The 14,224-nt window shown below is 40.7% G+C and overlaps 1 protein-coding gene across 2 annotated transcripts in view; it reads right to left on the bottom strand.

Annotated features, from left to right (window-relative positions):
* Positions 1 to 2,949: 2,949 nt before the first annotated feature.
* Positions 2,950 to 14,224, bottom strand: part of KCNG3 (potassium voltage-gated channel modifier subfamily G member 3) — a 55,083-nt gene continuing 43,808 nt past the window's right edge. For both annotated transcript variants that reach the window (XM_034659595.1, XM_034659596.1), the window contains exon 2: positions 2,950 to 9,839. In XM_034659595.1, the coding sequence (XP_034515486.1) occupies positions 9,194 to 9,839 (646 nt within the window). In that variant the 3' untranslated portion in view covers positions 2,950 to 9,193. The remainder of the gene's footprint in view (positions 9,840 to 14,224) is intronic.

Below are 14,224 nucleotides of genomic sequence, written 5' to 3'. Positions count from 1 at the left end.
GCCTCCCGCCACTATTCCTGTGCTAGTGGAGTATGAGAAGTGCAAGGTCAGGTAATAAAGAGGCATTAAAAAAACCCAACCAAAAGGGGTGCCTGGGTGGCTCAATCTGTTAAGCACCTGACCCTTGATTTTGGCCCAGGCCATGGCCTCAGGGTTGTGAGCTCCTGCACTGGGCTCCACACTGGGTATGGACCCTGCTTAGGGTTCTCTCTCAGCCTCTCCCTCTGTCCCTCTCCCCTGTGCTTGTGTGCATGCATGCTCTCTCTCTCTCTCTCTCTCTCTCTCCAAAACAAATAAATAAACCTTAAAAAAAAAAAAAAACCCAACCAACAGAAACACATTATCTTTCTTGTATCTATGCATCTCTGTATCTTAGGCAAGTGAACACAAACTCAAATTAATTTGAGTTAATGAAGAGAATCAGTTTAATAGTCTTAGAAACCATTAAATGTACATCAATTGTCGAACCATAAAAACTATCAACAAGCACTTCTATGGCTTCAACCTGAATAGTTACCCTGTATAGATTTAGAAACTCACTTCAACAAATTTATTTCCTGACACAGATAGCTCAACTCGACTCACAACAAGACCTACCCATCTCTTCATTAAAACACATTTCTAGAATCCAAAAACCTTTCAAGATAAAAGCACTGAACAAACTATAAATACAAGGAAACTATCTCAGCCCGTTCAAGGGCATCTATGAAAAACCCACTGTGAGCATTACACTCAATGGTGAAAGACTGAAAGTTTTCTCCCTAAGACCAGGAATAAGACAAGGATGTCCACTCTCACCACACCTACTTGACACTGTACTAGAAATCCTAGCTGGGATATTTCAGTAAGACAAAGAGATAAAAGGAAGAAGTAAAATGCTCTCTTTGCAGATGATATGACCTTATGTATAGAAAACTGTAAAGAATGCTCAAAAAACTATTAGAGCTATTAAGTTTAGCAAGGTTCCAGGACACAAGATCAATGTACAAAAACTAGTTGTTTTCATACACTAGCAATGAATAATCTGAAAATAAAATTAAGAAAGCAATTGGCATTAACAATAGCATAAAAAAATACTAAATACCTAAGAATAAATTAAACCAAAGAAAGGCAAGGCTTCTATACTGGAAACTATAGAACACTGGAAAAAAATTAAAGACTTCGGTAAATGGAAGGACATACTGTGTTTATGGATTGGAAGTCTCAAAATCGATAAGATGGCAGTACCACCCTAACTGATTGACATTCTCAATCAAAATTCAATACAATCCCTATCAAAATTACAATTGCCTTTTTTGCAGAAATGGACAAGCTGATACTAAATTCATATGGAAATGCAAGGGACCCATCATAGCCAAAACAATCTTGTAAAAAGAACTCACACTTCCTGATTTCCAAACTGACTATTAAGTCTTCTCTGTAGTTCTGGCATAACAGACATACAGATCAATGGAAGAGAACTGAGCATCCAGAAATAAACCCATACATCTATGGTGATCTGATTTTTGACAATTATGCCAATACCACTCAATGGTGGAAAAAAATAGTCTCTTCAACAAATGGTAGAGGAGGGGCGCCTGGGTGGCTTGGCGGTTAAGCGGCTGCCTTTGGCTCAGGTCATGATCCCAGGGTCCCGGGATCGAGCCCCGCATCAGGCTCCCTGCTCAGCGGGAAGCCTGCTTCTCCCTCTCTCACTCCCCCTGCTTGTGTTCCCTTTCTCGCTGTCTCTCTCTGTCAAATACATAAAAAAATCTTTAAAAAAAAAATAGTAGAGGATACTGGATACTGCCTCCAAAAAATGAAATTGGACCCCTACTTCATACCGTATACATAAATTAACACAAAATGGATCAAATACCTGAAAGCAAGACCTAGTGCTATAAAATTTTCAGAAGGAAACACAGGAGTAAATCTTCATGACCTTGAATTTCTTAGATACATCACCAAAAGCACAAGAGACAAAAGATAAACTGGACTACATCAAAAATTAAAATTTGCGTGCTACAAATGATACCATTAAGAAAGTGAAAAGACGACCCTCGAACTGAGAGAAAATATTTGCAAATCATGTATCTGTTAAGGAACTGGTATCCAGAATACATAAAGAAGTCTTATAATTCAACAATAAAAAGACAAATAACCCATTGTTCAAATGGGAAAATTATTTGAATAGACATTTGTCCCAAAGGATACATAAATAATCAATAAGCACATGAAAATACTCTCAATATCATTAGTCATTAGGGAAACGCTAATCAAAATCACAATGAGGGGCACCTGGCTGGCCTAGTCAGTACAGCATCTGACTCTTGATCTCGGGGTCATCAGTCTGAACCCCATGTTGCATGTAGAGATTACTTTTTAAAAAGTCACAATGAGATACTTCACACCCATTAGGATGGCAATTTATTAAAAAAAAAAAAAAGGAAAATAAGCGTTGAGGAGGATGTGGGGAAACTGAAACCCTGATACACATCGCTGGGTGGGATATGAGAACATCGTGGGAATGTTCAGCTGCTCTGGAAAACTGTAGCTGTTCCTCAAAAAGTTATATGTAGTGTCGCCATTACCACCCAGTAATTCCATTCCTAGGTATATATGGAGGGAGGGAAAAACATATGCTCACACAGTAACCTGTATATGAATGTTCACAGCAACATCCCCAAAGTGTAAACAACCCACATATCAACAGAGAAATGGGGGAACAAAATGTGGTGTCCCACAGAAAAGAAACATGCTTCACAATAAACAACGGAAGTACTGATTCGTGCTACAACATGGATGAACCCTGAGAACATTACGCTAAGGGAAAGAAGCCAGACACAAAAGGCCACAGGTTTCCATTTATGTGAAATGTTCAGAATAAACAAAACTATATATAAAGACAGAAAGGAGATGAGCGGTTACCAGGGGATAGGTGGGGGCGGGGGGGATGGGGAGTGACTGCTATCGAGTATGGGGTCCATGAAAATGTTCTGGAGTTAGAGAGTGGTGATGGCTGCATAGCTCCAGGAGTATATAAAATCACAGAATTGTACTCTTTGGAATCATATATTTTACATTATATGAATTATATCTCAATTTTTAAAATATGCATTGCTAGGACCACCTCATATTTCATTGGCTGATAAAAATCCTCATTATTAAGTCAAATGTTATAATTCCTCAAATCTGACTTCACAGGTGGTAGCTTTTCAGTCATTTGATCTGATTCTGATTCCTATGCAGGTGTGCCCTTCTTAAGAGATATGTTGGGGGATAATAACACAAAAGAAGGTTGACTCACGGGTTAAAAGGATTCCACAGTTGAGTACCTGTATGCATCCATTATTGTATATATGAAATACAATGAAGTTTATCAACTTTCTTCCCATACAAATGCTGGGAAACCTATTTATTACAAAAAGCAGGATGCGGCTAATTACTTCTTGCATGCTACAGCGTTCCTACCTCTCTCTTGCGCTGAAGCACATAAAGGTGCATAAATTTTTTAAAAAATGTATTTAAGAAAAAGACCTAAACAAAAAAAGAAGAAGAAGAAGACACAAACATACATGTTTTGCTCAACTTCTACCTGATCTTTTTCAACTGAGTTGCATGGAAGAGTTAATAAAAGGTCATTTCCCTTAAATTATTATAAAACGAATCTTATCAAGAAGGGGACCATGACCCATTTTTCTCATTTACAACTATGACTGATACTATTTAGTTTAAAACCTTCCAAACGATAAGAAAAACTGAATAAAAATACAGATAAGAAGTTAGGCAGTTTATCTCAAAGCAAAAAATCGAAACTTTCCAATTCTGTCCTACGAAAAAAACAGCCTTTCACTTGAATCTGAAAGCTAAGCCTCACATCCATTTCTTGATTTTGCCTTTTTACCTTCAAGTGTTTCATACAAAAGATTGGCTATGGCTAAAACAGTAAGACAAAATAAATATATGTATAGCTATGGCCACACACCCCCACACACACCTCTTGTATCAGAGTTCAGGATTTTTAACTCAAATGCTGATCTCCCCTAAAAACGTGAAATTCTCCTGCCCTCTGCACTGTAGAGAAGGAAAGCATGGGATTCCAACAGAGCTGCAAGATCAAGCTTGTAGCATACAGTTAAAAAGCAATATGGAAGTTGAACAAATCATTGTCTATTAATACAGCAAAAACACCTGTCATTACTTGTGTCCTTTCTTTAAAAACAAAACACCCTAATATACAAGAGTATGTGAAATTTTAATTTCAGCTTTAAAACAACGTTGCATAAATAAAGCAAGATCACTTCTTTGGCTATAAGTGACACAGCATTACTTAGTTCTGGTAGGTGAGATCCAAACATTTACTCCCTCAGGCTTTCATCCACTAAATGTCATTTATGCTTTCACTATACTCAGTTGAGTGTTCAATCAAAGGATTCTCACCAAAGCTACTTAAAATTTGTTTTAAGTTATAGCATAAATGCAGGTTATCAAGTTCCAGTCACTAATCAACTGGCGATTAAGCTAATGGCCTAACGTGTAAGTACTTATTGGGGATGTTTGATAAAAACTGGAAAAATCTGGAAGTTTAGGCCTACGTGGGGAAAAGGAAAAAACAAAAAGTTAATCACAGAAAGGGACAATGTAATCACACTGGTAGACGACATTTCTTTCACAAGTCTTTGGAAGACTCCACAGCGTGAGGCAGAGCTGACAGGCCCAGTTCTCGGGGAGCAGATGGGTCTGGAAGAGCAGGAAGCAAAACACCACATAAAAGCATGCCGAATCAAGAGAGAAGTGTCGGCCACCTTCCCTGACCAAACTGGAATGTTCACAGAACATCCCATGAAAGGGGTGCCCTGCTGGTTCAGTGGGCCGGAGCAGACGACGCTTTGACCTCAGGGTCATGAGTTCAAGCCCCACACTGGGCCTAGAGCTTACTTTAAAAAAAAAAAAAGAAAGAAAGAAAAGAAGAAAGAGCATTCCACAAAAGCGTCAACCCACGTTACTCCCTATTCAGCTATGACACTTCCCAATCTGGCCCTCTAAATAATGCAATGATGGCTATGAACTGCACTTACTTGTATATACGAGAATGTACAACCATAAAGTTCTGCAATTTAAAAACTTCACCAGAAGTCTGAGTTCCCTATGCACTGGACCCAAGCCATCCTTCCTGACATCCAGGGTATCTCAAAGGAACATTTGCTCTTTATTTGACCTATAAGAAAGGGCTCCGAAGCCCCAAAGAAAATATTTAAAGAAGAAATCCTTCATGCTTTCTGATGTTATAAAACAAAACACGAGTACGTCAAAGACTACTGAACAGAAAGTCTGGAAACCAGGTTTCTGGGGCCTGACCTGAAACTACAGCGACCAGCTGCCCCAGTTCACCCGAGGTGAAGGGATTTCCCTGGATGGGGGACTTTCAGTGCTAAAATGAAGAGAGTCCCAGGCAAATCAGGATGAGAGGTAAATCACAAGCCACCAGGAGGGAGCACATCTGCTGGCTGCTGACATATGGCCAAGATCAAGGGCAAAGGAAGGGGGCAAGGAGACCAGAGGTCTCCAGGGCCCTTTAGTTCTAATTTACTAAGGCCCTATTGTCATATTTACACCATATTTGTTCAGATTGTATATTGCATACCGTAAGTGATTGTACACCTGCATAGGATCAGAGAGCTCTAGAAATATTTTGTGAAGCTATGTGCTAAGTTTGGAGTTACAGAAGCTTAACAGTGAAGCATAACTAGGAGGTTTCAGTTTTTTATTTTTCATTTCTTTAGCAAAGAGGAAAAATCAGCTGCTTTTTGAAAATATAAAGCCAACAAAGGAAATCCTTCTAACACAAATATCCAACGTAACCCCATCTTCCCCGCCTCCCAGGTCACCAGAGACCTAGGCAAGACATCCGGACAAAAATTTAAAAACAGAGTATTACTTTGATTTGCTGACAGCCACTGTGAAAGAATATATTTCTACATTTTTAAGAAAGTAAGAACTTATGTGTGGTTACACGTAGCTACAAAACCCAAGTGCAAAGCAAATGCAAATGGCTAGTTTCAACGAGCAACCCACAAGAACAATGGTACCATAAAAGAAAAAGATAAATAAGGCCTTGAATTGTGAAGAGTATGTTCACTTTTAAATATATTCTGTAATTTATATCTTTAATCTGAAAAAACACCATTTTAGAGGATAAAAGACAAGTTATATGGAAGATTAAGTCACAATCTCATGTGTGGTAAAATCAGAACAAACGTTTGGACTTCCTCTTTCCTCAGCAGGCATCCTAATAATTTAGGATAACATCTGACTCACTGGTACTCATGCAGATCCTAATGAAAGTATTTGTGCCATGACGACGGAATTATGAGAAATGTCTAAAAGCACAACTAAAGAAGCAGTCCCAGGGCACCTGGGTGACTCAGTCGGTTAAGCGTCCGATTTTTTATTTTGGCTCAGGTCATGATCTCAGGGTTGTGAGATGGAGCCCTGTATCGGGCTCCGCGCTGGGTGTGGAGCCTGCTTAAGATTCTCTCTCCCTCTGCCTCTCCCCACCTCACGTTCTCTTTCTCTCTCTCTCAAACGAAAAAAAAAAAAGTCCTACCAAGTGATTTTTTTTAAGGCAGTAGCATTCAGGGTAAGTTGAGAGAAAAATGCCTCTGTTCCTAGAAAATGACAACATCCACAATCTATTTTTTTAACTCATGAATGAACTACTCTATCATTTCTCATCATCATTCTTAGTAAATGGGGAGCTGAGCTGTCATTAGAATTAGTCATTAGAAGTCCTTAGTCTGGCATCGCCAACAAGAGATTTCTTGTTACTGAAGGGCAGCCTCGGAGCCTGTGTGTGTGTGTGTGTGTTCACACGTGTGCTTCACAAGTACACATCTGGCTGTGCTTCTCCTTGCCTCTTCACACAGAGATTTCTCCCCCTCGAATAAGTCAACAATAGCCTGTGCCCAAATCTGTCACAAACACTGTGGGGTATGAAGGGGTGTGCAGGAAAAGCAGGTCCCCGCCCTCGAGATGCTTATAATTTCCTTGGGAACGTAAGACCGACTCCCATGAAGCCTTGCCCAGAGCCAGCAATATGGATGACCACCATATTTGTATTAGTAATATGGGGATGCTAACATCTGCCTATTATTTGCATGAATCACAAAGCCTTAATCAAAACAGGTAAGAAAAAAATAAATCCATGCCATGTATTTCAAATATAGTAAAATACAATAAATATACAATAAATAACAATTACTTTTGAGTGTATATTAAGTAGCATACCAGTGTGCAGTAGTAAAAAAGACGGGGTGAGATTCTTTTAATGGCCAAAATATCACATAAACTCAGAAATTAAGAAAAAGGAACGGTTTTGCTATTATTAGCCCAGCAATGGCAACGCCAAAGAAGTGTGGCTTCTCGAGGCTTTTCTCAAACCCCAGACGTGTGTTGAGAATAAGCTGCTGGTGGGGCCCCTGGGTGGTTGAGTCAGTTAAGCTTTCGACCCTCAGTTTCAGCTCAGGTCCTGATCTCAGGGTCGAGAGAGGCTCCAGGCTCAGCACAGAGTCTGCCTAAGATTCTCTCTTTCCCTCAGCGCCTCCCCACCTCGTGCTCTCTCTCTCTCTGTCTCTCAAATAAATAAATAAATCTCTTAAAAAAAAAAAAAAAAGCTGCTGGATAGGTAGGTTTCTAGGGATCCAGGTTTTGGCCCTAATTCCTCCACAGTCATATCCTCTCTTGCCCTGATTGTCTACCTGTACTAATTAAGGTCTGAACTAGATGATGGCTAATATTCTTTTAATGAACATTTCTGTTCTTTGATAAATATATCCAGGTCCCATCCCTTCTCTACCCGCCTTCTACACTCCCATTAAATTACAGTGTACAACATTAAACTATTTGTGAATCTATGACTTTAATTTTTTGTGTTTATATACTGACTTCTTTATGGCAATTGGTGAAGAAAGCAAAATCTTAATTCATATTGCTAAAATTTAGCACTAAATCGTCATCAGTTTTATATTATCTAGTCCTAATAATCTACCCAGATTAATGTGGCATATTGTTCAATATTGGTATAAGAAGTTTTAGTGTAGCTGCAATTCAAAATGGTGAAGCTCAGATCAAACAATTATGTATTCATTGTTTTTAGCTGGCTTAAAACTGGCTTAGCCACATAGCAACCAAGACTAAGGAAATATTTAATTTCTCTTTTTATGATAATCCAGTGACAACATCTAAGTAGGACTTTGGTATAAAAAGGCTACATAAACATCCTTTCACCTGGTAAGTCTTATTAAACCCACGGAAAAAAATTAAGAGCAGAAAAGATAAATATGGGTTGTAATATCAAACTATTTCTATTATCATTTTTACATTGGAAATATTCTTGTTTGGACATCTGAATGTTAGGACAATTATCACCTAGTAACAGCAATGAATTTAAATAAAATGAACTCCAATAAAACGCTAAACAATACAAGCTCTCCTCATTCTGAAATACTCTGTTGAGTCATTTCAGTAAAGACATAAAAGAAATCCAAAATGGAAAAAAAGAAAACATGCTCAAGTTTCCATGAAGCTGTATGATAAGATGAATAATAGAAACAAAAATAAATCAGGGAATTGAGAAATATGCTGGAAAAGTTTTTCAAATACTATCCTTGCTTGTATCTAGCTCCATTATACAGTTTAAAATTTGGCCAAATTTTGAAAGTATTTGTTAAACAGTTCCTGCGTGTGACATATGTTTCCAGGATACTTCTGACATTGATATGAGAGATTATAAAACATTTAGAAATGAAAATGTTACTCTCCAACAAAAAACACTGTAACTTCCAAGCTTCTTCTGAATTCATAAGATGGAAAAACATTTGGAAAATAGTACCTTTCAGTTTTAAAATGTTCAAATAATATACTTTAAAACAAACACAAAAAGTGTAATTGTTCAAGGCAAGGAGGAGACAAGCCTAAATAAAATAAGATCCTAAAATTTATTCTAGGAGTTATTACTTTTCCTTTGAAGTGTCAATCCTATTTACTCCATTATAAGGAAATTCTTTCATCCCTTCAGCTGGGAAGGATAATTTTTCCCCTACCAACATGACAGGACTGCTGCAGTGCTCACCCAGCAAGACACGCAGGACGAATAGGAAGTAGCGTCAACTCTTTCTATCAAAGGAAGTGTAGGCAAGAATCGATTTGCAATGCGTTAATTGAGGAACTCAGCAGAGAGGCTTCTACTATATCTAGCTGATCTAAACTTGAGCTCATGATAACACTGCACGAAGCTATGGTAGATAAAAGTGATAGGTAGTGCCAAGAGAACAATCCCACTGACAACACAAACTCCTCCAAGAATTCTTCCAGGCATGGTGATAGGATACATATCTCCATAGCCAACTGTAGTCATAGAGATAATCACCCACCAGCAGGCAGCAGGGATGCTGGCGAAGTCCTTGTTGGATGTTTCCAGGTCCAACCCATGTTCAAGAAGCTGAGAAAGTGCACTAAAGATTGCCATGGCAACACAAATGAAGACGAGTAACATAACCATCTCTCGGTAACATCGTTTGAGAGTCAAACCAAGTGTCTGGAGACCAATGAAGTGACGGGCAAGCTTAATCACCCAAAAAATCCTCATCATTCTAAGCACCCTCAAGGTGACTCCAGCCCTCTGGAGTTGAGAGTTCTCGCCCGTAAACACTGTCATTAACACGGAGATGTAATACGGTGTGATTGCCAGTAAATCAATGATGTTCAGGGGTCTCTTGACAAACTCACACTTGTTTTTGGAGACGATGAACCTCACGATGCACTCTGCAGTGAACCAACCTATGCAGATAGCTTCAATTATCCTGTCGAGAGAACAAAGGGAGAGTTGATCCTTTTATTTTTAAGCATTTTAACAGCTCTTAGATATCTTCAGATAGTACTACACCGACAAACGACTTCAGTTACTTTTTCCAGAAAACATAAAGAACAGACACCATTACCAACATCATCAGACCCACCAGGACACAACAGAACAACAGATATTACAGTGCAAATGAAAATTGAACTTGATACAGTTTCTATTTATATACTGCATGTAATACCACTACTTTTTTTTTTTTTGCCCTGTCACTAATCTTTTAAAAACTGATCTCTTATTTGGGTTTTAAAATGACCTTTGAGGGGGCGCCTGGGTGGCTCAGTTGTTAAGCGGCTGCCTTTGGCTCAGGGCGTGATCCCAGAGTCCTGGGATCGAGCCCCGCATCGGGCTCCTCCGCTGGGAGCCTGCTTCTTCGTCTCCCACTCCCCCTGCTTGTGTTCCCTCTCACTGGCTGTCTTTCTCTCTGCCAAATAAATAAATAAAATCTTTAAAAAAAATAAAATAAAATAAATAAAATGACCTGTGATGCAGCAAGCCACAATATGAAATGCTCCTTCCTCTGTGAGGACAGCGGTTCTCAACTGTGATGTCAGTTATGAGGTGGGTCAGAATAACTGTTCTGACAGTGGTCATACCCAAGTTTTCAGTGATTTATTTCTTGGTAAATAAAAGTGAACTCAAGATCATTTCCTAACATGTTACCTTGCTTTCTTTTCCTGTGGGCTCGTGTGGGAAACACTAAGGCTGAGCCAGGTTTGGGGGTCTGGCAGGAGCGCAAGTAGCCTCCCCGGGCCAGCGCCAGGTCATGACCATCCTCACAAGGGTCACTGGGGAAAAAAGGCTGAGGACTCTTGCACTGGAGTGAAATAATCACTAGATTCTTCCCCAAGGACCCAGCTGGTTGGTTTGTTTGTTTTCCATAGCTATTTTTATGGAACATGTATTTTAAAATATAAGGCCACATTTCACCTAGAGCAGTTTTTACCAACCTTTCTACATCACTGCACGCATGGAAAATAAGAATATTTACATAGCACACTGGCAGCAGGGGTAGTATTCTTGAAGTCGAGGACACCAGCCGGGGGCGCTCTGGCTACCCTGGCTCTGGCCTCCACTCCCCAAGGCTGAGGAAATTAAATCGCAGCACACGGTTTGGGAAGCCTTGATATAAATAAAGCCTTGAATAAATAAACTGAACCATGTTCCCCTACTATAGGGTTGGCAGGGCTGTAAAGGTTAATTTTATTTATTTACTGAATAGGTAGTACATTCACATGGTTTAAATTTAAAAGGTGAAAAAAAGAGAGTACAGAAAGAAAATTCTCACTCTTGCCCCATTCCCCAGTTCCTGGGCCACAATCCCTTCAGAGGCTCGAGGGGAGAATCCACTCCTCGCCTCTTCCAGCTTCTGGTGGCTGTGGGCATTGTTTGGCTTGTCGCAGTATCACCCTAGTCTGCCTCCTCCTCTTCTGTCACAGTGTCAAATACTCTGCTTCCTTCTTATGAGGATACATGTGATGGCATTTAGGGTCCACTGGGCTACGCCGGGATAAACCCCCATCTCAAGATCCTTAATTTAATCACATCTGCAAAACCCCTTCTGCCATATAAGGACACCCGCTGGTTCCAGGGATTGGGACCTGCTATGTTTGGGGCAGAGAGGGGAGTGTTTTCCAGCCTACCACACAAAGTAACCACACCAAGTCAGCAGATGAAGTCACGGCTGCCCCCATTACTTCTCTACTGTATTATCTGCTGCTCTGCTCACGAATCCCATTAGCCCGTGGTTGGCAGCAGCTGCCCTGTCCCCACCAGGCCATCAGTAATCTGGAAGCTTAGGAAAGTGGGCTGGTAAAGAAACTTGGTAGACCTAGAGAATAGGAAGCTGCATTTTTTTTCAATATATAGTTTTAACAAATAGACTACCACATACGACTTCTCCTTGGTAATGCTCATCAAATATTCCATAGGCTCCCCCACATTTCCAGCACCCCTGCAGAGAAGCAGGGTCATACGACCAGTTCAGACCAATGAGCCAGAGCAAAATGACTCTATCACTTCTGGGCAAAAGCACAGAAGGGTGAATGCTAATTCTCTTCCCTGCCATGGCAACCTGGAAGGCATGGGTCCTAAATGGCTACAAGATGGTTGGGGCCCCTATCAGCCCAAGCCCCTGAGTGTCCGTACGGAGAAAGACAGACATTCCCCACCCTGACTCAGACTGGACAGGATACGTGAGCAACAAATACATCTTTGTTATATTAAGCCGCTGAGATATCTAAATTGGATGCTGTCCTAGGTGATCAACTGGTAAATACAGTAAGCAGTGCGACGCACACTCAACAGCATTTGCAGCAGCACACGGTAGTGACGGTCATCATTTTCTTAGACCGGCTGTGGTTACAATGCACCAGTTCTCCAGCTACAGTGTCCGTCTCCTCCCCAGCCAGACGGAGTGAGAGCACTGCACCCAGCCGATGCCCAAGGCTGCTGCCGCCCCTGCTCCGAAGGGGCCTGTTGGGCGGCGCGCTCGCATGGATCTTGTAAGGGCTCTCCCAGCAATAGAACCCGAAGATTCTATTAAATTAAGAAGAGCAAAAAGTCTAATGGTGCCAAAAATACCAGAACATGTTCTGTCTAATTATTTCCATCAGCAGCCAAAGTTGTTCAGATTAAAAAAGAGGAAATCCAAATGGTGCAGAGTAATCCCTCGGTAAGGGAATTTCAAAGAGGTAAACTCCTCGGTAATGAGGCCCTCCGGGCTATTCCTGCCCACCCCCCCAAGTCAGATGTGGTTCATCCAGAATTCCATGCCAAAGGGATGAATCAGTGAGACACCCCAGGCATCCCTCTTTCACCTAGGACTATGCCAAAGCAGTCTCCAACAACAAACACGACAGAGCCTGCCAAAACGCCCCATGTTTCCAAATGGCACTCTCACCAAAGCCACCACTGACAACTGCTACAGAACCAAGGACTGTTTTACTCAGGGCTGCAGCCAACAGTCGGGTGCTCCCCGAGGTTACTTCTACTAAAAACAAACAGGAAAAGAGAACTCAGGAGATACTGAGGGACACCATATTCCTTGGCAGCCCATTCTGATTTCTTTCGAGGCCCAAACACAGAAGTTCATGAATTCATGGCTAATAAAAATAGCTACCACTTATTGAAGTCTTTCCGTTGGGCACTGTGCGAAGCACTTTACAGACACCACTTCATTTAGTCCTTTTCCAGAACCCGATGAAGTGTGTATTTCCCCTCATGTCCCCATTTTCCAGATGATGGAACTGAGGCTAGAAAGTTAAACATCTTTGCCAAGGTCACACAACTAAGAGGTTGCGGTGGCACACGTAATGAAACCCGGGTCTCTTGGGCTTTGAAGCTCTACGGAATATCTGAAAATGCTGAGGATTTTTATGGCGATGTTCGCCATGAATATTAAGTGATATATGTCAATCTTCCGGTCTCCATGGTTTATGTGTTAGAACAGCATTTTTCAAACTGTCAGTTCTTAACCCATTAGTGGATCAAAACTGACATTTTTTCCAGAAATTGGAACAGAAAATATCAGAGTGCAAAGTATAGTTTTATGAAACTTTGTTTCGGTTACATATTATTGTACCCTGAGGTAAGACGTAAAACATGCCCCTTCCTGTAGGTACCAGACGACCACCGCAATCGCTGGCTACCACCGGTCACTCGACGGGTCCCTTGTGGTAGAAGGCACATCAGGGAATGACTCAGAGGTTTACAGAGGCTCCAAAGGGGTAGCAGATGCCTTTAGTACTAACCAGTCCTACCCCTCACCCTCCCACCCTAACAAAGGCTAGACAAATCATAAGGCCAGTTACTATGCTATGTGAGGTAAAGGTAAGTCTCCCTCTGTGTACTATCTTCTCATCTTTTTTCATCAACATTTTTTATGAAAAATTTCAAACATGGAGCAAATTCATTTACATTTATTTTATACTTGTTTATCACCTATTCACCTCTCTATCCATCTAGGAATCTTTTTTTTAAAGAGGAAGTACACTTCCCTCTACTAACTTCAAAATGCATATCATTGACTGGAGTTTATTTTTTAAAGATTTTATTTATTCATTTTTAGAGAAAAAGAGAGAAAGACAGCCCGCATGCGTGGGGGGAGGGGTAGAGCAGAGTCCAACACAGGACTCGATCCCATAACGCCGGGATCACGCCCTGAGCCGAAGGCAGACGCTTAACCACTGTGCCACTCACGCGCCCCCGTTTCATTTTTTCTTTTGATGTAAACTTTACATGCAATGAAATACACAAACCTTAAGTGTGTATTCACTGAGTTTTGACAGAGGCATAACCTCTGTCATCCAAACTCCTTTTTTTTTTTTT

This window comes from Ailuropoda melanoleuca, chromosome 4, assembly GCF_002007445.2.
Source record: "Ailuropoda melanoleuca isolate Jingjing chromosome 4, ASM200744v2, whole genome shotgun sequence".
In the NCBI taxonomy this organism is placed as follows: Eukaryota; Metazoa; Chordata; class Mammalia; order Carnivora; family Ursidae; genus Ailuropoda; species Ailuropoda melanoleuca.
Note: the sequence above shows the minus strand (reverse complement) of the source record. Positions and strands in the feature narration are given on the sequence as shown.